Genomic DNA, 24,857 nt, shown 5'->3' with positions numbered 1-24,857 from the left:
ACAGATAGATAGAGCTATGAGTCTCCTCCTCCTCCTGCAGGGTGATACAGATAGATGGAGCTATGAGTCTCCTCCTCCTCCTGCAGGGTGATACAGATAGAAGGAGCTATGAGTCTCCTCCTCCTCCTGCAGGGTGATACAGATAGAAGGAGCTATGAGTCTCCTCCTCCTCCTGCAGGGTGATACAGATAGAAGGAGCTATGAGTCTCCTCCTCCTCCTCCTGGAGGGTGATACAGATAGAAGGAGCTATGAGTCTCCTCCTCCTCCTGCAGGGTGATACAGATAGAAGGAGCTATGAGTCTCCTCCCCCTGCAGGGTGATACAGATAGATGGAGCTATGAGTCTCCTCCTCCCCCTGCAGGGTGATACAGATAGATGGAGCTATGAGTCTCCTCCTCCTCCTGCAGGGTGATATCAACAGAAGGGAGCTGTGAGTCTGCCCCTGTCCAGGCATGGTAATAGTGTAGGTAGCTTTGAAATTGCTCCTCCCCGATCAGGATAACACGGATGGAAGCTATGAGTGTGCTTCACCCTCTGCTGTTTAGCAGAAGGAAGCCGGTAATCCTTTACATAGAAAATAAGGAATAATAAATATGAGTGCCATGAGTTTGTTCTGCCTTACGTCAGTCCCATGCTTTAGATCTTTCCCCACTGTACAGTCATTAAATCTCTTACCCTCCCCTTGCAGGGTGACATGAAATAATGCAGGTGTTGACCCCATAGTACTAAGCAGGCAGCTGGTTTTCCTCCCGTTATTGCTGGCTAAATGTACTCCTCCCGCTCTCTCAGCACTGCCAGAGTGGGGGACCATGCACCAGGCGAGCGTAATTTCATATGTCCTATGTCCTCAAACTTTGAAGACTCTTAATGGGTTCCAGAATGTGGAGGAGAGGTCCTCACGCTCGGGAATCTTTCTTTATGTTGGGTTTGTTGCCAAGAATCTGGTCTATCTCCGCTATGATCTGTGGCGTAATCTGTGATAGAATCTGGAAGCAAAACATAAATAACATTAGTAAAGTAATCAATAAACAAAAATGCCAAGTACTCTCTATATATCATTTGAAGAAAGAAGTCCCTCCAGGGTCCCTGCGACCATGGCTTTCTGCTTTATTTTTACAGATGCCATGTCCATCAACCAACCTCTCTGTGCTATTTTACAGTGCTGATTGATCTCATGTGTCAGGTTCTCTTGATGCCTTTGAGATCCAGTGTTTTACATTGAGGCAAAAAGGCATAAAAGACTATCATGGAAGCAGTATTCATTGTCAGTGGAAAAGCCAAAGACAGTTGAGTATCGTAGACAATGAATGGAGCAGAGGTCAAGTAGTTACACTGTCGCTTCACATTCAGCTTCGGTGGGTCCAGTTCTGGAGATTGTGGATAGGTACCAGTAGTTGAACAACCCCAAGATCAAACCCTTTCCACCTATCCTGTATATAGGGGAAATATATATCCATGGTGCCAGAATCTCTTTAAGGGACAGATCTACCATTGGCCACCAGGAACCTGGCAGTTTCAGAGAAACAAAGTCTTGGCGATGGTTGTTTCTGCTATCTATATTTTTTATATATATATTATTCTCCTTTACTTGAATTTGTCAACCAAGATGGCTCTCAATACTTCTAGGTAGACACCGGTGTTCTTTGATTATCGACTGTTGTCTACTCTCTCAACAAACAATGTAAACGTAAAATGCTATAATTGGGTTAAACGGGATTAGTGTATATCAATGATCTCACCTGGATGGACCCCAAATTCTCTATGAGCTGGTCACAGTTGGAGACACCCAGAAGTACAGAACTCACTCCCTCGCTGCGCAGACACCATGCTGGAAGAAGAACATAATGAGAAAGAAGCTGGTCTCAGGAAATGTAAGTTAGTTCTCCCTATTGGTTTGAGCCGGCCATACTTCTATAATAACTGTATAAAGTAAAGGTGTGCGGTCTTACCTATAGCTAGTTGGGTGACTGTACAGTTGAGGCGCGCAGCAATGGGATGCAGATCTTTCACCTTTATGTGCTGCTTTTTTCCTTCTTCACTTACAGCTTTTTCTTTCAGCCAATGATATCCCTGCAAAAAAAAAATGGGAGCATTCAACCACAGTTAAATGAATGTTATCTCCCAGTGTTTGTGTATTGTAGGGAGAAACCTATTTCATATGAGGCCTCTGGCCATATTAGACGGCCTGATATTTAGGAGCAAGCGAGCACCAACCAATCTGGTTAGTGATCGCTTGCTGTTCACTGCTCACTGTCTGTGCTATTACATGCACAGACATGGGGGGGGGGGGGCGCGCAGGGAGCTGCAGGATCATATTTAGATCATCCGGGTGGCCCATAGAAGAGGGCGGTGGTCTGCTCCCACCACTTCTATTACACAGAACAACGGCCCGCAGACAGTCACTATCGGGATAGGGATTTTAGTTCATGCTTTAAAACAATGATCAGCTGATCCTTGCCTTTGAGCATTTGAACTTTTGAACTATTACACTAAACGGTTATTGGCCGGAACGGCCAGTAATCGGTCAATTACGGACGATAATCATGTGGTGTAATTTTTGGATTTCATGGTCAGCTCACAAGATGCGATCAACAACACAAATTTCCATTAGTGGTTTGATTGTTGTCTGCATGCACATCGAAAGATTATCGCTTATATTCAAACTATATAACAACCTAATCTTTCTGTGTAATAGGCACTTAACCTGCAATCAGTTGTTAGCTACACATCCCTTATTATTCTACGGGATGATGTGTAGTTGATGATTTCCAGACATGTGGATGATTTCCAGGCATATTCTATTCATTCCAATCCATCCATTGTTTTCTATGGCCACAGGACATGCTGTAAAGCATATCACTAAAGTTACTATTAGACTGGCCGATATGAGGATCAAGAGAGCACCAACCTGTTAGCTTTGTGCTTGTTCCCTGCTTGCTGTCTGTGCTGTTACATCAAGGGGGAGGGCGCAGGGATCTGCAGGAGGGGCTGTCCGGATGATCTAATGACCTATAGAGGATGGCGGCTGTCTGCCGCCCCTATGACACAGAGTGATGGCCAGCAGACCAACTATGGCCGATAATCGCTTTGTAAAATACTACCGTAAGTGCTGTGAAAACATCCCAGACAAGATGGCTGCCTCATAATAATGTCCCAATATTTTTTTTAACCTAATTAGAAAATAGAACATGTTTTAATATATGACTCTAAAGGCCGTATTACATGGCCCAATTTTTGGGAGCAAGCAAGCCCCGACCTGTCAGGTCAGTGGTTGCTTGCTTCTCGTTCCCTGCTTGCTGTCAGTGCTATTACACGCACCAACAGCGAGTAGGGCGAGGGGAGCTTTTTTTAGATTGTCCGGGGAGACCGTAGAAGACACAGACAGCAGATTGTCACTATCGTTATTCTTTTTTAACATAATTAAATGCATGTCAGCTGATCCTTGCCTTTGTACACGAGCTATTAAACCAAATAATTTTTTGCCGGAACAGCCGGTAATCGGCCACATGCGGCTGATAGTCGCTCGATGGCCAAAATAAACCTTTTATGCACCAGACTGAGGAGAAGAAGATAGAAGGTGCGATAACCAGTGGTAACAGTTTGGCTCCATGCACAGCAGGGGAAAGGAAAAAACTCTGCTTGTAAAGCTCAAACAAGAAGGTGCTAAATAGATCAATGTGGCTATGTTTTAGCTGTGCGGTGCATCAAGTACTCAAGTACAACATGTTAAAACAAGATAAAGTAATGCATTAAGATTTAACACTATATTATTTGAACATTATAAATGAGGGGCTGCCAACACTACGTACATTACAGACATGAAGAGAAAGGAGACACTAATGCCTCTCGGCTACATTTAAAAACCAACGCCAGGATGTTGGTATATAATTTGATCAAACCATATTGCCTCATGCACCACGTGCAGGTCCCCTGGTTCACATGAGTCCCTACACTAAATAAACAGTGTCGGTCAGCGACCACCGACCCTGCAAAGCGAGTGCCAAAGGGAGGCCACGGAATGGCCCTTTAACCCAACTGTCACAGGACCAAACCCCAAGGGCCCCCCAAACCCAGCAGGCTCCACCGGCGGAGAAAACGGCCACCAAGCAACACAAGTGTGAACAAGGTCTTACTGCTCACCACTGCATTGAATGTAGAATGGGAGAACTAGGAGGTACTTACTATGCGTGCACAGGTGCTTCCTGCTAATTGGGGTCACATGCGTCTTACAAGGAGAAGTGCTAGCCACTCAGAAAATGGAGAATAGTAAAATACGGGGAAGGAAAGAAAGGAGCGCTTCACCTCACACCAATGGCTGACACTAATGCCTCTCAGCTACAATTAAAAACCAATGCCAGGATGTTGGTATATAATTTGATCAAACCATATTGCCTCATGTACCACGTGCAGGTCCCCTGGATCATGAGTCTCTACACTAAATCAACACTGTGTCGGTCAGCGAACCCCGCAAAGCGTGCACGGGCAGGGAAGGGAGGCCATGGAATGGCCTTGCAACCACAATGTCACAGGACCAAACCCCTTCTCTGAGTGGCTAGTACTTCTCCTGGTAAGACCCATTATCAGGAAGCACCTGTGCACACATGGTAAGTACCTCCTATTCCTCCCATTCTACGTCCGCTGCAGTGGTGAGTGGTAAGACCTTGTTCACACTTGTGTTGCTTGGTGGCCGCTTTCTCCGCCGGCGGCGCCTGCTGGGTTTGGGGGGGTCCCTTGGAGTTTGATCCTGTGACAGTGGGGTTGCAGGGCCATTTGGGGGCCTCCCTTCCATGCTTGCGCTCGCTTTGCAGGGTTGGCGTTCGCTGACCGACAAGGTGTTGGTTTAGTGTAGGGACTCATGTGGGCCAGGGGACCTGCACGTGGTACATGAGGCAATATGGTTTGATTAAATTATATACCAACATCCTGGTGTTTGGTAGCCGAGAGGCATTAGTGTCAGCCATAGGTGTGAGGTGCAGCGCTTCTTTCTCTCCTTGTCCGTGCAATGTACATTACACTATCTGTATGAGGCAGGTCCTGGTCGGTATCTGTATGGGCCGGTCCTGGTCGATCATTTATGGAGCATTGTGATTACAGTAAATACAGCTTTTGAGTTAACTGATATCCAGTGATATAAGAGATTGAACATATTGTTGCATGGGAATACAGACAACGATCGAAAAAATCGTTCACTTTTCTTTGATCGCATCTTTTAAGCTAACCATAAAATCACTAATCTTTCTTGTATGTACACATCGTTCTTTTGCTGGGATCAGAAGGAGTAGACGATCTTAGTAACGATTGTTCTGTGTGTTATGGTGAACAATTTTAGGTCCTCCCCAAAAATGTTTGTTTGAAATTGTTTATCGTTAAACGAAAAATTGCTTTGTCTAATAGACCCTAAGAAATTGAATTGCTAAAGTGAAGCTTTGTGCTTTCGTGTTTCTATTGGTAATTTGTATAGGCATCTGTATTGACATTTCAACTACATTATATGTTTCTGTGTACAAATTTTGATTATTAATTAGTCAATAGTTAACTACATGTAACAGATTTTGGTTCCTCTGGTCATTCATGTCCAGAATATAAGAAATGTGCGCTATTTTACCAGGATTGCCCAATGCAACTGAACTTTGGCAAAATAGCATCAGAATTGTGGCAAAAACTCATCATTATTGCAAAATAAACACCATTTATGAACACAGCCTAAAGGCCCTACTACACGAAACAATTATCAGACGTATTCGGCCTAATAATCGTCTTTTGTAATAGAAGACAACAATCAGCCGACATGAACGATGTCAACTGATCGTTGCAGTCGTTTATCTTTCAACATGTTGAAAGACAAACGACTAATAAAGCAGCAATATGCTGCCGTCTCTCCATGGAACAAGAGGGGCGGCAGCAGACCGCTGCCATCTGCTATGGGCTGTCCGGATGATCTAGCGATCACCAGGGCAGTCCCCCCCTCCCCCCGCAGCTCCTCCTGGCCTCCCCTGTACTCACCCACTCGCTGCTGCCGCATGTATTAGTGGCGGCAGGGAGAGAGGAGCAGGCGAGCGCTGACAGCACTTTTTGCCCCGTGTAATTGTACAATAAGAGTCCTCTTACAGGAATATTGACAGGCAGGAATCCTCACTAATAACCAACCATCTTAAAGGGCCAATGATCAGAAATCATGAGGTTCATAGGCTGCACAAATCATCCAGCTGTAGTCTGTGTCGCCTGGATGCGTAGTGTTTGATCGGGCTTTGCATTGATCTTGTTGATCGGTGCTCGCTAGCAGTATTGTGCTGGCCCATGTAAAAGGGGCCCAAATTGATCGAGGGGTCTCCTATTGCTTTTAGCCAAAGAATAAAACTGCTGCTAAGAGCATCTTTCACTTTGGAGGACCTATTTCAGGCCTTTTCATGAACAACCCATTAACGTCTAGCGAACACGGTGTAATGCTTTATTTCTCCTGTGGTGGTGCCACTTGGACATTGAACAGATTCATCTAGAGCCGGTCACTCCCAGCAGCAGTAAACCTGTGATCAGCACATGATCTAGTATTGTCTATAGTCATAGTATACTTATCCATGGTGTTACCTTGAAGGAGGCTCTAGATTTTTCAGGAATACAGTCAGTATATTTCCCAGTAATCATGCCACACGCTAAAGGAGACCATGTCATGGAGCCGACACCTGGTGAAAACAAAACAGCTCGTGGACAACCAAAAAGATGGCGACGTTGAACATGACCTACGACTGGAAGTCAACTGCAGACTGCTGTCCCCGGATCAAACACTCACCAATCTTATGATAAAGCTCGGGGAGCTGAGTCTCTACTTTTTCCCGTTGGAAGAGGTGATATTCCGCTTGTTCACACACGGGAGGGATGAGATTAAACTGGCGAGCTACAGAATAGGCCTCCTAGCAACACAAAGATAATAGATAACAGTTACAAATACATACAAAACTCATCCTTTCCTTATTTTTTCCATCTCTTAAAGGAACACTTCACATTAAAATGATAGTTTAAGACAAACTTACCAACATTGTTTGGCTTTCTACAATGAAGACTGGCTCTAAGCTCACCCTAAGCTGTTATTAAAGGGTTATTCCACTCAAACATAACTTTTGACATGTTGCTGCCCATAGTCAGACTAACAATTCCTTCCATACTAATCTATTTAGTCTCCTTCCCCTAGTTCTCAGCTGCTGCTTTCTGCTGAAAACCCAAAAATCTGGGTGTGAGCCTCTTTTTCTGTCTCCATTCTGAGACAGCTGATGTAAACAAGTGCCTGGCAGGCTTTATCTGCAACATTGTAGCTTCTTTGTAATGCTGGGAGGGATAATCACAGTGAGTTCATTAACAACTTTACCTCAGATTAACCCTCCCAGCATTACAAAGAAGCTACAATGTTGCAGATAAAGCCTGACAGACACTTTTTTACATCATCCGTCTCAGAAGGGAAGGGGAGACAGAGAGAAAAGTTCACACACAGATTTTTGTGTCTTCAGCAGAAAGCAGCAGCTCAGAACTGGGGGGAGGAGACTGAATAGATAACAAGTATGGAAGAAATTGTTAGTCTCATCATGGGCAGCAACATATCAAAAGTGAATGCCCCTATTACATAGCTTACATACCATAATTTCCATTGCGCTCCATCGGGAAGTGCCCCAGTACATGGCCATCCCCTGGTTAATCACAAAGGTCATGGCTCGTACAATTTCTGCAGAGAAAAAGAGAACCTCATAGTAAAATGATATCCTAAAGTTCAACCGATCGTGAAATCCTGCAGATAACAGAGCCGTATGAAACGACTAAACAGTTCAGCTTCTCCTATGTATAGAAGTATAGACGGCTGACATCTACATCAGCGTATACGCACGGAGAAGACAGATTGTACTGTATTATACCCTGATCTATATATAGATACATCCATCGTACATTGGACCCAGAAACTATACATAAACCGGAGGGCTGTCACACTTCCATATAATCAGATTGTCTCTGACAGCTTCCGTCCTTCCTTCCCTCCTCTGTGCCAGAAATCTTTTATTCCTGTAGATATATTCAGATAAATATAGATTTGTCTATATTTAGGACACTGTTCCCGTGTCCGTCTGTAGAGGGACCCGCACGCTGGAGATGAGATGCAGTTTGCCGAGGTCATCAGAATTGTAGATGTGGGGGATGGGACCAGGAGGAGGCTTTCAGCCGAAATTAGACAGAGGTGCCCCGTCACATAGACACCAGGCGAGATGAGGATGTCTATAGAGACAGGTGTAATTTTCATTTTAGAAAAAATAATGCAGCAGAATATACCAAGTGAACACATGGGGGGGGGATATATCAACATTAACCCAGCCTGGCATACAGATACATTAGTGCCTTTTTCCCAACATACACCCCGCTCACCTGCCGAAAGGCTGAGAGGGGGTGTAGATTTATCATGATTTAGGCCAGCTGCCAGGACTAAACAATGGCAAAAAGCTACACTGGCTCCAGAGCGGGTGTAGATTCCGGTGCATGCCGTGTGCCTTCCACAGAGCCGCCGGATTTACTAAGGGCCCTATTACACGGGACGAAAAATCATTATATTGTTCAAATTTAAATGATAATTGCAGGCAACGATCGAAAAATCGTTCGTATGTCGTTGATTGTTGATTTAGATCTGAACCTAAAATTATCATTCATCGTTCGCTGTAATTCCACATTCGTTCGCTCAAGTTCCGCATTTGTTCACTAATCGTTCAGTGTAATTGCACATTGCCCATTGTTTTGCTGCAATCAGAAGCAATAAACGATCGTAGTAACAATCGTAACTAACGACCTTCATTCTGTGTATTATGGTAAACGGTTTCAGGTTAACGATAAACAATCTCGTTTGCGATCGTTTATCGTTAGTCGTTAAAAACCACTCCGTGTAATAGGACCCTAAGAGGCATGCGCCTCTTAATATACATGATGTGGGGCATGAGAGCGGGGCTTTCCCTGCCAATCCCTGTCTGCAGCTCTGTCCCACCTCAGTCTGTGATTGGCTGAGCGAGCTGTCACTGCCAAGATGTGTCCGGCTCGGAAGCAGCTGCCACAGTGTTCAGTGGTCCAAAGACTTTCTGTATGCATTATACTTTTACACACACACACATACACATGTATACACATGTTCCAGAATATGAGTATATACAGGCCATAATATGCTACATTCTCTGTATATACTATTTTCTTGAAAAACCATTGTCCGGCTCTGTTTTTAGGCCATGGGGTATGGATTCATAAAACAATAAGAATCTGGTAATTCCAGAAAGCCTGACCTTTGTTGGAGGAGTTACTATATAAGCAGATAGAGGGGCATAAGGCCATATCCACATGATGCATACTTCATCAGTATAAACAATCATACACTCCATTAAATTATATAGTATCATTGGCGTATGACGGTGTAAATCACTCCTTTGGTTTATATGTATAATCGGGACCTTGTAAATATAAGCCTGGCGTCAAGGAGACTTAATGTTCTGCTCACACCTTGAACAAAACTTAATGAACCCATAAAAAGATCAATACATGGGGGGGGGGGGGCTCTGTCAGCCCCTATAACCTCTATAATGTCTATAGATCCAGGGACACTCATATTTCAAGTGTCACTGTCAGTTAGAAACATTTTTTTTTTACAGAAATCAATAGTACAGGCGATTTCAAGAAACTTTGTAATTGGGTTTATTAGCCAAAAAAATGCATTTTTATCATGAAAAAGCAGTTTGAAGCTCTCCCTCCTGTCTTCATGGTTCTCTTATGGAGAGGGGAGGAGTGGAGGGAGATGAGGCACCAGAACAGGACAACAAAGAGTTAATTTACAGCTACATTCCTGGGCTATCTCCTCTAAAGTTAGCACTGACCTCTGATACCGGCTTTCACACAGCTCCCACTGTGTAATACTTTGTTCTCTGCTGATGACTAATCTCCCTCCTCCCCCCTCCCCTCTCCATAGAACAGACAGGGCACGACTGATGTAAAAGAGTCGAGATTTCTTGATAATGAGCAGTGAATGAGAGAGGAGGGGGGGGGGCCTCTTTTTGAATGCAGATAATTGTATATTTGCCTAATAAACCCAACTACAAAGTTTCTTAAAATCGCCTAAACTATTGATTTTTGCAAAAAAAAAAAAAAAAAAAAAAAAGCTGACCGTGAAACTTTAAAGAGAATGCCATAAAGCAGACAAAAACTTGTGAGAGGATTCAAGGAAACACTGAGATGTCCTACAAATCCTGTTGGATTCCGTGTATCTGTTAATATTCTCCCTTAGGTGCAGTACTGAGTAGTTTGCGCAAACATTTTTGCCTTTTCGGTCGTGTACGCCAGGGGTGCTTAGAAGAAGCTGAGTTTTCTAATCTAGTGTTTTTCTATCTATATTATAACATAATCCTGATATCTTGCACTTTTCATTCTCACCACTGGGGCTAAGACGAAGCTGAGACTTCCTGTTGTGTCTGTGGTGATAAGGAGGAGGCTGCTGTAAAGTGATGTGTACAGCATTGCAGTGTCATGTGACAACAGTAGATAGAGGAGACTATTTCCCTGTGGAATGACCTCTTCACAGGTCACAGAGTGCGCTCAGTAATGTCTCACATTCATGGCAAGGGGACAGGGTCTGTTTATTGTCGTCTATATCCATGAGTCTTGCTGTAAAGGATGTCACTAAATGCTGTTAAGAACAGCCCAGGCAATATGTCAACCCTCATAACAATGTACAATTAAAGAAATTTAAAAAATTAAGTTTGAAAATAGAAACATATTAGAATAAAAGAACAAGTTTTAGTATCTGACTCTAATCAGTAAAAGAAAATTTAGGTGACACGTTCCCTTTTAAGGGGTTATCCAGCGCTACAAAAACATGGCCACTTTTGCCCCTCTCGTGTCTCCAGTTTAGGTGCGGTTTGCAGTTAAGCTCCAATTACTTAAATGAAACTGAGTTTCAATCTCCTTCCAATCTGGAGACAAGAGTAGGGGGAAAGTGGCCATGTTTTTGTAGCACTGGATAACCCCTTTAAGGTCATTATATTATGCCTATACTTACTAGTCCACCGATATGATGGAAGAGGGCCATATAAGTTAGCAGATATATTGGCGCTTTCCATTTCCCAATGGAAGCAAAAGGCATAAGGTGAGCCACGGTCGGAGCATCTGGCACTGCCTACAGAAGGTAACGCCATCCCTTGTATTGTCACGGCTCTTAATTCTTAATTAATTCACTTTCTACTACAGAGAGAGAATGAGTTGTATCTGAAATCAATAAGATAAAGAATGTTTTGTCTACAGTTTGCTGACAGCCGACAAGGATTATCGACTTCCTGACGTCACTGAACGCACCGCCGAAGATCAACAATCGTAAAAGGAAGTCATCCAAGGAACGCCTAAATCACGGCCATTTTATGGTAGAAATATTTCAATAAATATAAGGATAGGATTCATTTATCACTTTCATCAATTGTCACTTTTGCGTTTTAGTTTTTTCCTCCTCGCCTTCTAAGACCCATAAATCTTTCATTTTTTCACCTACAGGGCCATGTGAGGGCTTGTTTTTTTTCAGGAACAGGTGTACTTTGTAATGGCATCTTTCAATCTGCCATAAAATAAATGACGGAACCCCCGAAATATCATTTATGAGGTGAATTTGGGTCAAAAAATGTGATTCCGCAAATTTTCGCCGTTCACCGCACCGAAATAATAATGTTTTATTTTAAAAGATCGGACAATTACGCACGCTATGGTATATTAGATGTTAATTAGCTTTATTATTTTTATGTGTTTTATGTATAAAATGGGAAGGGGGGGTTTCACTTTTATTGGGGGAGGGGCTTTTGGGACATTTTTTAAAAACTTTTATTGATTTATTTTATCACAAATTTTTAGTCCCTCAGGGTTTAGTAGGTAAGGATAGTGATATAGGAGAAGGGTTGGTAGGTAAGGATAGTGATATAGGAGAAGGTTTGGTAGGTAAGGATAGTGACATAGGAGAAGGTGTGGTAGGTAAGATAAGTGACATAGGAGAAGGTTTGGTAGGTAAGAATAGTGACATAGGAGAAGGGTTGGTAGGTAAGGATAGTGACATAGGAGGATTGGTAGGTAAGGATAGTGACATAGGAGGATTGGTAGGTAAGGATAGTGACATAGGAGACGGTTTGGTAGGTAAGGATAGTGACATAGGAGGAGGTTTGGTAGGTAAGGATAGTGACATAGGAGAAGGTTTGGTAGGTAAGCATAGTGATATAGGAGAAGGTTTGGTAGGTAAGATAAGTGACATAGGAGAAGGTTTGGTAGGTAAGGATAGTGACATAGGAGAAGGTGTGGTAGGTAAGATAAGTGACATAGGAGAAGGTTTGGTAGGTAAGGATAGTGACATAGGAGACGGTTTGGTAGGTAAGGATAGTGACATAGGAGGAGGTTTGGTAGGTAAGGATAGTGACATAGGAGAAGGTTTGGTAGGTAAGGAGAGTGACATAGGAGGAGGTTTGGTAGGTAAGGATAGTGACATAGGAGAAGGTTTGGTAGGTAAAAGATAGTGACATAGGAGAAGGTTTGGTAGGTAAAAGATAGTGACATAGGAGACGGTTTGGTAGGTAAGGATAGTGATATAGGAGAAGGTTTGGTAGGTAAGTATAGTGATATAGGAGAAGGTTTGGTAGGTAAGGATAGTGATATAGGAGAAGGTTTGGTAGGTAAGGATAGTGACATAGGAGAAGGTTTGGTAGGTAAAAGATAGTGACATAGGAGAAGGTTTGGTAGGTAAGGATAGTGACATAGGAGACGGTTTGGTAGGTAAGGATAGTGACATAGGAGACGGTTTGGTAGGTAAGGTTTGCCAATGAGACAAAGAGGGACAATTACTATGATGTGCCCCTGGTGTACACCACAAAAAAAGCGGCAGATTTGGCAGTCATATCCCACGCTTGCCTGATGGGGGGCGTGGTAAAGCAGGGAAGAGGTGTGGCCTCCCTCCTCCTGACCAGGTGTAGATTTGTCTCCCAATGCCTGTGCTAGGCGTACGCCTCTTAGTAAATCTGGGCGGGGCTTTATTTAAGACTGCTGTATGACTACGCCAATCTTGATAAACGCTCCCCAGTGTGTGCAATATGGTCGATTATACCTCGAGACATCTGTAATATGGAAAATTATTGAACGTTACTAGATAAGTAGTCAAAACAATGGAAAGCACAGTTCAATGAATGTTAATGTGTTACCATAGATGAGAAAGATATAGGGGCAGGGATTCCGGTGACCATTTGGAGGCGCTGCTGCTTAACTAGAGTTATAAGCAGAAAATTGTATCCCCACTGTATGGAGCTCCAGGAAGAACACATCTGGAAGACTACTTAGTTCTGGAGACCTCATCCACATAAAGACTGATGAAATAGAACGCGTCCAAAGATGAGCTACAAAAATGGTGTAAGCATAGAGCAATGAGTGGAAAGGGCAAACAAGATGAAAATTCTGTAATGAGGTTCCAACTGGGCCATACTACTTACTCTTTTCCTCTTAACAAGATTTAAATCAGAGGTTTTTAGACATAAACTTTTCCTGCCATAGAGTTCTGGTCAGGAAGCAGCCAAGACTGAATTCGAAGCAGAATGTGTTCCTTACTCCGCACCATCCATGTACAGCAGTATAAGAACTCAGCATAAAATCTGATCACATCGATCATAACAGAAAGAACAATATGTGACCATTGCAGCCGCTCAAATCAATTCCGGTACCTATTCACATTACACCAGAATGTAATTCTGACAGTATGACCTTCACGCAACCGACCACACAAAACACAAGTATAGTGGGACGCTGCGGATCTTATCCGTTTTCTCGACCTGAATGTAGTAGAAATCTTCTTGTATACTAAATTCAATGCAGTGTACAGTGGTAGAGAGAATATAAGAAATGAATAAATGGTATACCTTACAGATACATGATATAAATGCAGATATAGGCTGGGTTCACACTACGTATATTTCAGTCAGTATTGCAACCAAAACCAGGAGTGGATTAAAAACACAGATAGGGTCTGTTCACACAATGTTGAAATTGAGTGGATGGCCGCCATATAACAGTAAATAACGGCCATTATTTCAATACAACAGCCGTTGTTTTAAAATAACAGCAAATATTTGCCATTAAATGGCAGCCATCCACTCAATTTCAACATTGTGTGAACAGATCCTTTCTGTGTATTTAATCCACTCCTGGTTTTGGTTGCAATATGAGGACCACAATACTGACTGAAATATACGTAGTGTGAACCCAGCCTCAGCAGTAATGCAGTCTTTGTTTATGGTCTTTCAATCGAGCCTATAGATGTCCATGTGATTATAGCTCTATGCTACCACTGGTGTGTAAATGGGTTCCAAATATATATATATGTATGTATTGTAATACCTCTGTGTTTGAACGCTTCGATATTCGAACCACATTTCCCCCTAAAGTTTTGTTCGGTATTTGAACAAAATCAGGGGACAGTTATTGAGGTGTCTGGGCACCAAGGTTTCAGGAGCAGGGATCCTTGTCGTAATGATGAGAATCCCCGCTCTCAATGGATGGGCAGCAGCCAGAGATAGGCTCATCGCTGGGTATTTCTGGTGACCCGGTGCTCCTGCACAGTGATGTCCTCCCTCCCCAGGAAGGAATGAGGACGTCATCATGCAGGAGCTTCGGGACTGCTCTCATTCTACTCTTGCACAAAACTGCTGGACTGTCGGTAGTATGATGGGGGATGCACTTGGGGGATGTTGTTTGTATATTGGGGTGACCCGAGCCCAGGCACAGTGACGTCCTTCCCAGGCGGCCGGCATGTCTCCTATGCAGCTGAGCACGTTGGCCGCCTGGAGAGGGAGGACATCACTGTGCAGGAGATCAGGGTCACCAGAAATGCCCAATGGGGAGCCCCTCTCTGGCTGCCATGAAGGGAATTCCTGTTCCTTTACAGTAAGTAGTAGTGCCCATGCATCTGCTAGTCCAGAGTCCTGCACTTGACCTACAGACTATAAAAACCAATTAAACACATTTACAACTTACAGCTCGGAACTGCTCAGTTCTGGAACAGCCTTCCAGAACTGACTGTGTTCCAGAAGACTTTGGAGACATTGTCATTATTTTCTTCATTGACAGTGGGCTAGTCGCGTTATATGGAGTATTCTACTCCATTACAAGGGATGGCTACTTGGCCTTTGTAATTTCTATTCAACATGTGGACTGCACCTCTGAGAGCCTTCTATGTCATTTATTGTCATGTATGAACATAAAGCAAGGCTGGCCACCCCATCTCTGGTCAAGGTAAATTCTGACTATTTTCGAATACACAAGGTGAGGAACATATCTTCAGTCAGATTTTTCTGTTCCAAAGAGTGGCTTACCTCCATCTCAGAGACCCTCAGGTATGGATGATGAATGGGTGGAATGGAAGGAGAATAGAAGAGGCACTGCTTAATGGAAGTAGAACTCTAAAAGCTCAAGGAAAACTTGAGGAGTGAAGATCCTGATCATCTTGACCTTTCCTTTTCTTCATGGTAAAATTGGATCATATTTCTAGTATATTCTACGTTGCTTGTTATATCCCTTGATAGCAGCTATTTTAAATTGATTTGAAATCAATGATCACATCTTTACATATTCCTGGAAACCAACAAAACACAGTAATCACTGAACTCAAGGAGAACAGCGAAAAAAATTCCAATGAAGTACTCAATCAAGAGTCTCCACTGATGCCCCCCCATGTCTCCACATATTCCTGGAAACCCCTGATGAAAATTCTTCCTAACACGACTAATAGCTGGTTAGGAACATCAGGTATGACCTCACGTCAGAAGAGAAAGAGACATACGAAGAAGAAAGGTAGAAGGAAGGAAGAAGATGAATGTACCTTCCATCGGACTATTGGCATCCATACGATTTGCAAATACAATATCGACATATTCCAACTGCAGCCTTTCTAGAGACCCCCGGAGACCTGGTGGACAGGGAAGATCAATTAAAGTTGTTTAGAAAGGCAGGGGAGAAAAAGTCATTTCATACACGGAAATGAGTGGCAGTCTTTTCCCTTACTATTAATAGTACATAATAGAACATTTGTCATTAAATGGCGCTCAATTATAGATTCTTCTGTCATCGGGATTGGAGCGATGTGGAGAGAATACCAAAAGGACAACCCCCCTCCCTTCTTAAAATGAGACTTCAGGTATTGGATGGGAGGTCAAGATGAAAATCCCAGAGGAACCTGAGAAGGCACTTACCCCCATCCCCCATCTATCCTTTCATATCTAACAATTACTCAGGTTCTATAGACATTTTAGGTAGCAACATAAAAGGGAAACCTTATCAATACAACAAAAGACTCCAAGTTGTCTGATCCTCGATGGAAATGCAAATTTCAAATTTAGCAAATTATAAAAGGCGGCATATTTTCACTATGCGACCGTCCTACATATTGCAGCTTAATTTAGGACAGAGACAGATTTGAAGGTTAAAACAAGGTTATACATAAGTTTTAAAGTTGTTTTTCACTGTTGCATGTCTTCTACCACTGCGTCAATATAGAATGGGTTTACCATTTCTAAGGGTAAGGACTACAGTATTAGTCCATGTTCAGACGCTGTAAGAGAACGGACGGCCTCAGAAAAGATCATCCTGGCCGGTACTGCAGTACCTGCCGGATGATCTTTAGCGCCGCTGAGTTCAGAACTCCCCACGGCACGGCGTGCGCCGCTAGGGATCCCGGACGGAGTGTATACTATGTGTATACACTCCGGACGGTATTACCTCAGCCTGCAGCACTACGTAAGTTCTGCACTAATCACGGCCGTTGCAACAACGGCCGTGATTACTGCAGACCTTACATTGTGGGAACATGGCCTTAGAGTTTTTGGACAGCACCACCTTCAATGTTTCTTCTTTGAACCATGGTTATTCTAATGATGTTCAAAGGTCACACGTACCAACATTCTGCTGTCTAATGGTCTCCATACATAGTGAAAATTGGCCAAACCCGTATGGTGGTTTCCGGACTATCCCCGACAGATAAAGTTACGGGAAAGAAGAGTCAGATATGATGGATTTATAACTACTATAATGCAAGAATATAACTCCTATAATCACAGTGGAACAGTAGCCGGCACTAGTGAACCTATACCATCTGTAAAGCGGAGCTTGTGCTCATCCTCAGCATATCGCTAACAGCTGATAGATTCCCTTTAATAATAGTATGGACTTAAAGTGTGACTGTCATTTTATTTATTTATTTTATTTTTTTGCAGAATTCAGTAGTACAGGCAATTTTAAGAAACTTTGTAATTGCGTTTATTAGCCAAAAAAGAGTTAATTTACAGCTACATCATCTGGCTATCTCCCCTAAACTCAGCATTGACTGAATACCGGCTTTCACACAGCTCCCACTGTGTAATCCTTTGTTCTCTGCTGGTGACTACTCTCCCTCCTCCCCCTCCCCTCTCCATAGATTACACAGGGACCGACTGATGTAAAAGAGTCTAGATTTCCTGATAATGAGCAGTGAATGAGAGAGAGGAGGGGGGGGGAGTCTTTTTGAATACAGATAATGGCATATTTGCTCAATAAACCCAATTACAAAGTTTCTTAAATCGCCTGTACTATTGATTTCTGCAAAAAAAAAAAAAAAAAACGACAGTGGCACTTAAAGAACATTGGAGCTTGTTTGAATTGCTGGATACTCACCCTCAATAATATGCTTTCGGGACAACCCCCGCTCAGTTTCTGCTCTATGAAGGAGTGACAGAAAGAGAGAGAGAGAGAAAAAAGTGTTATTCCTGTGTGCCAATGGGTCTGACCTTGTTTACTGATGTTCAGCATTGGATCTAGGTCTTCATATTTTACTTTCCAATGGAACTAATATTGCCTGAAACAGTATTACTAAAGTTTGTTTTTGGTTTTTTTTTTTGTTTTGTTTTTTTAATCAGAATCTTTGGCTGTAATGTTTATATCCTAATAATGGACCTGGACCGCTCCATAGACTTGCACTGCGAGTCCGTCCAGGTCACGTGACACAGACAGTAGTGAACTTCTCTCATCTCGTTCAGCTTTGCTCAGATCACCCCAAGATATATAACTTACTTATAGGGTAGCTTCACAAGTACCAGATTTGTACCCAGTAAAATTCCACCACGGGTATGTAACCCCATTGAACTTCACAGTACAAGGCTTCGCAGCGGATTTTGTTGCAAACTTAAAATCCGCTGTGAATCCTTGTACTGTAAAGTTCAATGGGGTTACATGCCCGCGGTGAAATTTTCCTTCTGCTTCCAGTATGTAACCTGGCCCCTTTAACAAGTCAACCCACAGAACCAACATGCCACAGAAAGAGCAGCAGACATGGATTACAGCAGCTGTTACAGGCTTGCTGTATGGAGAGATAATCTGCCATGTAGAGCAATGTTCTGTAGGTCGAGAACTGGAAGGAGTGCTGTGGGAAGTGAGTGAGGAGGGTGGGAGGGCTGAGACAAAACAATGCTCAAGCAGGATGCACAGTGATTATCTCTGACATTGGAAGAGACCCTCGATTACACAATACAAATAGAATTGTGGTGGTTTCATTGGAGACAGGTGGGCAATGCTCTATGTTGCTTCAGTATGATCATTTGGAGTAGCTCTCTGAGCTATGGCCTAATAATCCATACTGCTTAGTATGACCGTGTGACACTTACTGGCCTCCCCAGTAGATTTTGGTTGTAACCACGTAACTGGAACGTCTAAAAAAAAAAAAGATGATATGACAGTAAATCGTATTTTGTTAGATATAAGATGATAGATAGGTATGGTGTCGCTACTTACCTCCATTCTTTCTTTTTAAGGATATTTCCCAGTGTCCTCTCTGCCCTGTCGAGAGACCAGAGAAAACGCCATAATATTAAGCAATAAATAATAATAAAAAAAAAAGGAGCATACTACCCTCAAGTGGCATCTGCCCTGGCATCTATATGTTTTAACTTCACTAAACAGCCTAGCACATGGCTTAGTTCTCCCTGTGATGGGGTAGATGGCAGGGTTTTTGCCTTCTTCTGGATCAACACAGTAGGGTTTCTGTAGGTTGAACTTGATGGATTCTTGTCTTTTTCCAACCTTATTCACTATGGGGAAGATTTATCAAACATGGTGTAAAGTGAAACTGGCCCAGTTGCCCCTAGCAACCAATCAGATTCCACCTTTCATTTTCCAAAGAGTCTGTGAGGAATGAAAGGAGGAATCTGATTGGTTGCTAGGGGCAACTGGGCCAGTTTCACTTTACACCATGTTTGATAAATCTCCTATGTTACTATGGCTAGATAGCGCTAGTCATCAGGATTATGGGCAGACTTATTTAATTTCAGCAGTCCTTTTCACTGCCAAGATAAGCCAGAGTGTGTTCCCCAGCACAGCAGTTGCCCAGGCAAGTCCAGCCAATGACCTCTTTATTTAGTGGCCGTCAATCAAATGGCATAGGTGGATACAAGTGGGCTAGTGGCCTGGGCTCTTGCTGGGCTGGGGAACGCCCCCTGGGCACTGAAAAGTGTGGTTCACTATAAAAAAAATAATTTTCAATTAACGAGTGCCAGAGATTTGTAATTTACTTCTACTAAAAAATCTCTAGTCTTCCAATACTAATCAGCTGCTTTATGTCCTGCAGGAAGTGATGTATTCATTCCAGTCTCGAGAGCAGGAGAGGTTTTCTATGGGGATTTTCTGCTGTTCTGGACAGTTCCTGACATGGATAGCGGTGGCAGCAGAGAGCACTGGGTCAGACTTGAAAGAATATACCACTTCCTGCAGGACTTACAGCAGCTGATAAGTACTGGAGGACCGAAGCTTTTTTTTTTAATAGAAGTAAATTACAAATCTCGGGCACTTTCTGCGACCAGTTGATTTGAAAGAAAACATTCTTTGGTTAACAATCTCTTTAAACCTAATTATCATAATATCAAAACAGACTTCTATCTGGCAATGTAGAGGGCCTTTGAAATAAAATAGGTTATGTCCGTATGATAACTTAGCCCCGTCTAGCCATGCGTTAGCAGCACTACTGTTTTTCTGCTGACGGGTCCACTTTAGTGGAAGCGTTGCCGTAAATCTATGTTTATTAAAGATTTGTTTTTAACACAGAAGAAGCAGAACGGCGGAAGACAAGTAATAATCAATGAGAAAGTAACAGCAAGGAAAGAAACAAGGGCAAAGAGTGCACAAGGCAATAAGAAGGCGAGAGGGTAGTCACCCGATGAATGGTGGGTTTACACGGAACGATTATCGTTCGCATTTTTGGCGATAATGGGCTTGTGTAAACACAGCGAATGATCAAGCGACGAACGAGAAATCCTTCATTTTGATTTTTCAGCATGTTCTCAAATCGTCGTTGATCGTTCGCTAAAAATTCGCAGATCGCTTAGTGTAAACAGTCTTTCACCGATTCACCCTGTGTGTGAGATCTTAAAACGATCGCAATAACGATTTTTCCAAACGATATATCATTCTGTCTAAACTCTGATCGTTATTAAAAACACATAATTATTTCTAAATCGTTAATAGTTCGATTGGGCGAATTATCGCTCCGTGTAAACGCAGCATAAGCCATTCCCATAAGAGTGTATAGATCACAGGTGTCACACTCAGGCCCTCCGGCTGTTACAGAACTACAACTCCCATCATGCCTGGACCCGGGAGCTAAAGATTTGGATGCCCAGGCATGATGGGAGTTGTAGTTCTGCAACATCTGGAGAGCCAAGGTCACAAAGGTTTATATACGTTCCTGCTGCATGAAGCATCAGCAGCAGGAACGTATATAGCCATATTGTAGACATGAAGGGGTTAAATGTCAGCGGTGTGATGTTAGGACACCGCTTCGCGATCACTGACTTTCTTCCTTGTGTTCCTCAGCCCAGGCACACAGATACCATGTCCTTCTATAGGTGCTAGTGATTCAGCATTATAGTTTTTGCAGGTAACGGCCATTGGATAGCGATGCGCTGATTAAACACAAATCGCCAGGAACCCCGGTCATCATTTAATATGAATCCACTCAGCCACATGAAAATTCAATTTAGGAGTCTGAGACGTTCCTGGCCGCCTAACAACTTGGCAGAATATGTGGATCTTCATCATCTTATTATTACAGTCAGTCATTGGGCTGGCTGAGAAGCTGGACAAGGAGCCGTCTGGCAGAAGGGGCCCTTATAATACCAAATAGGGAACAACCCTAGAGATACTAAGAGATTTGTAACAAAAAACAATCGCAAACTAGATTGTTCACCGTATTACACAGAACAATAGTTGTTAGTTATGATGGTTACTACAATCTGTAACTCCATCTGATCCCAGCAAATGAAGGAACAGTGTGGAATTACACCTAACGATTATGGAATTACAGTGAACGATTACTGAACGGCTATGGAATTACACCGAATGATTAGTGAACGACTATGGAATTACAGTGAACGACTATGGAATTACAGTGAACGACTATGGAATTACACCGAACGATTAGTGAACAACTATGGAATTACACTGATTAGTGAACGACTATGGAATTACAGTGAACAATTAGTGAATGACTGTGGAATTACACCAAACCATTAATGAACGACTGTGGAATTACAGAGAACGATTACTGAACAACTATGGAATTACAGAGAACGATTAGTGAATGATTATGGAATTATAGTGAACCATTAGTGAACGACTATGGAATTACACCGAACGACTAGTGAACGACTATGGAATTACACCGAACGATTAGTGAACGACTGTGGAATTACAGTGAACGATTAGTGAACGACTATGGAATTACACCGAACGACTAGTGAACGACTATGGAATTACACCGAACGATTAGTGAACGACTGTGGAATTACAGTGAACGATTAGTGAACGACTATGGAATTACACCGAACGACTAGTGAACGACTATGGAATTACACCGAACGATTAGTGAACGACTGTGGAATTACAGAGAACGATTAGTGAACGACTGTGGAATTACACCGAACGATTAGTGAACGACTATGAAATTACAGTGAACGACTATGGAATTACACTGATTAGTCAACGACTATAGAATTACACCAAACGATTAGTGATCGACTATGGAATTACAGTGAACGATTATGGAATTACAGTGAACGATTATGGAATTACAGTGAACGATTAGTGAACGACTATGGAATTACAGTGAACGATTAGTGAACGACTATGGAATTACAGTGAACGATTAGTGAACGACTATGGAATTACACCGAACGACTAGTGAACGACTATGGAATTACACCGAACGATTAGTGAACGACTGTGGAATTACAGTGAACGATTAGTGAACGACTATGGAATTACACCGAACGACTAGTGAACGACTATGGAATTACACCGAACAACTAGTGAACGACTATGGAATTACACCGAACGATTAGTGAACGACTGTGGAATTACAGTGAACGATTAGTGAACGACTATGGAATTACAGAGAACGATTAGTGAACGACTATGGAATTACACCGAACGATTAGTGAACGACTATGAAATTACACCGAACGATTATGGAATTACAGTGAACGATTATGGAATTACAGTGAACGATTAGTGAACGACTATGGAATTACAGTGAACGACTAGTGAACGACTATGGAATTACACCGAACAACTAGTGAACGACTATAGAATTACACCGAACGATTAGTGAACGACTGTGGAATTACAGTGAACGATTAGTGAACGACTATGGAATTACAGAGAACGATTAGTGAACGACTATGGAATTACACCGAACGATTAGTGAACGACTATGAAATTACACCGAACGATTATGGAATTACAGTGAACGATTATGGAATTACAGTGAACGATTAGTGAACGACTATGGAATTACAGTGAACGATTAGTGAACGATTATGGAATTACAGTGAACGATTAACGATTATTTTGGTGTCAGAACCAAACAAACATTTTCTCCACAGTCATTTGAACGTTGCTGCATTTACCCCCCAAAATTTTTTTTGATGGGGCATCCAGGGTTCCATGTGATCCAAATCATTTTATTTTTGAGATGTTAAATTGTACTTAATGGTGTGTTTACACAGACAGATTTATCTGACAGATTATTCAAGCCAAAGCCAGGAACAGACTATAAATGGAGAACAGGTCATAAAGGAAAGACTGAGATTTCTCCCCTGTTTAAAGCCCCTATTACACAGGGCAACGGAGAGGAGCAAGTAAACGCTGTCAGCGCCTTTCCAGCTCACTGCAGGTGCTTTACACGCGGCGGCAGCGAGCAGATGAGTACAGGGGGGGGACGCGGGGAGCTGCGGGGGGGCTGCCCGGGTGATCGCTGATTGTCCGGGCAGCCCATAGGATATAGTGATGGTCTGCTGCCGCAGATCACTGCTATATTAGTCATTTGTCTTTCAACATGTTGAAAGACAAACAACATCAATGATCAGCCGACATTGTTCAGGTCGGCTGATCGTTGCCTTCTATTACACAAGACGATTATCGGCCAATATCGGCTGAATATGGACGATAATTGTCTTGTGTAATAGGGCCTTAAATCCATTCCTGGCTTTGGCTTCAATAATCTGTCAGATAAATCTCTCCGTGTAAACGCACCATTAAGTACAATTTAACATCTCAAAAATAAAATGATTTGGACCACATGGAACCCTAGATGCCTCATCAAAAAAAAACCTGCCCACTACTAACTAAAGGCCGTATTACACGGGACAATTATTGTGCTAATTATCGTTATATCGTTCATCTGTAAACGACATTTCTAGCACTCACAGCTGCTGTCTCTTCTCGGACGTTGCAATGCTGCTCCCCCTTCTGCTGTAGTTCCTGGTCTGGCCTGTAGGGTGTGCATACATGTACTCTCCCTTCTAGGTAAAGGGTCAGCCTAGACGTTCCTAACCTGTCCCCCACCTAGCCTATCTAGTGTTATTTATGTAGGGCTGCTCCACCTGCTCCCGTACAGGTACTATTGTGGTTTGGCCCCTCGGGAAGGCATTCTGTGATCACAGGCCATGTCTGACCTCCTTATTCTGCCTTTGTCTGACCCTCCTCTTCCATATTATGTCTGATATGGACGGTGACCCTGACTCCTTCGGCCTGGTCCTATCTATACCATCTTGCTGCCTGCCATGACCGATGCCTGGACCCTGACTAGCCTCGCCTGTCCCCTTGTTGCCTCACACCATTGTCCAGCCGCTACCCACCCCACAACCACTGGTTGGTAGTAACCTTGTATCCTCTAGATACATCCAGGAGAGGGATAGGGAGAGAAAACCCAGAGGTTACGTAGATATCACTACAAGGTTTAGCCCAAAGACAACATGGTTAGGTAGCTCAGTGAGATCGGGGCTTTACTATTTTTTATCAATTAAAGGCTTTTTCCCAAATCAACTAGAGGCAAAGATCTGTAATTTCTATTAAAAAATCTTAAAGGGATAATCCAGCACTAAGAAACCATGGCCACTATCTTCTAGAGACAGCTTGTCCCCAGTTTGGGTGCAGGTTTTGCAACTTAGTTCCATTGGAGTGAATGGAGCTTAAAGGGGTTATCCAGCACTATAAAAACATGGCCACTTTTCCCCTCTCTTGTCTCCAGTTCAGGTGTAGTTTGCAATTAAGCTCCATTTACTTCAATGGAACTAAGTTACAAACCCCACCCAATCTGGAGACAAGAGAGGGGGAAAAGTGGCCATGTTTTTTTAGCGCAGGATAACCCCTTTAATTGCAAACCACACCTGAACTGGAGACAAGAGTGGTGCTGTCTCTGGAAGAAAGTGTCCATGTTTTTATAGCGCTGGATAACCACTTTAAGTCTTCAGTACTTATGAGCTGCTGT

At 42.8% G+C, this 24,857-nt stretch overlaps 1 protein-coding gene across 2 annotated transcripts in view; it reads right to left on the bottom strand.

Moving 5' to 3' along the window:
• Nucleotides 1-703: 703 nt before the first annotated feature.
• Nucleotides 704-24,857, bottom strand: part of KCNAB3 (potassium voltage-gated channel subfamily A regulatory beta subunit 3) — a 38,557-nt gene continuing 14,403 nt past the window's right edge. The window contains exons 5-14 of one of the 2 annotated variants that reach the window (XM_069985896.1): nt 18,830-18,874; nt 18,703-18,747; nt 17,717-17,760; nt 15,891-15,977; nt 7,627-7,712; nt 6,789-6,909; nt 6,587-6,681; nt 1,951-2,071; nt 1,741-1,829; nt 704-987 (exon numbers count right to left, since the gene is read on the bottom strand). In XM_069985896.1, coding sequence (XP_069841997.1) covers nt 898-987; nt 1,741-1,829; nt 1,951-2,071; nt 6,587-6,681; nt 6,789-6,909; nt 7,627-7,712; nt 15,891-15,977; nt 17,717-17,760; nt 18,703-18,747; nt 18,830-18,874 — 823 coding nt within the window. In that variant the 3' untranslated portion in view covers nt 704-897. The remainder of the gene's footprint in view (nt 988-1,740; nt 1,830-1,950; nt 2,072-6,586; nt 6,682-6,788; nt 6,910-7,626; nt 7,713-15,890; nt 15,978-17,716; nt 17,761-18,702; nt 18,748-18,829; nt 18,875-24,857) is intronic. The other variant, XM_069985975.1, reaches the window with a different exon arrangement.

Source organism: Dendropsophus ebraccatus, chromosome 1 (genome assembly GCF_027789765.1).
Source record: "Dendropsophus ebraccatus isolate aDenEbr1 chromosome 1, aDenEbr1.pat, whole genome shotgun sequence".
Taxonomy (NCBI): domain Eukaryota; kingdom Metazoa; phylum Chordata; class Amphibia; order Anura; family Hylidae; genus Dendropsophus; species Dendropsophus ebraccatus.
Note: the sequence above shows the minus strand (reverse complement) of the source record. Positions and strands in the feature narration are given on the sequence as shown.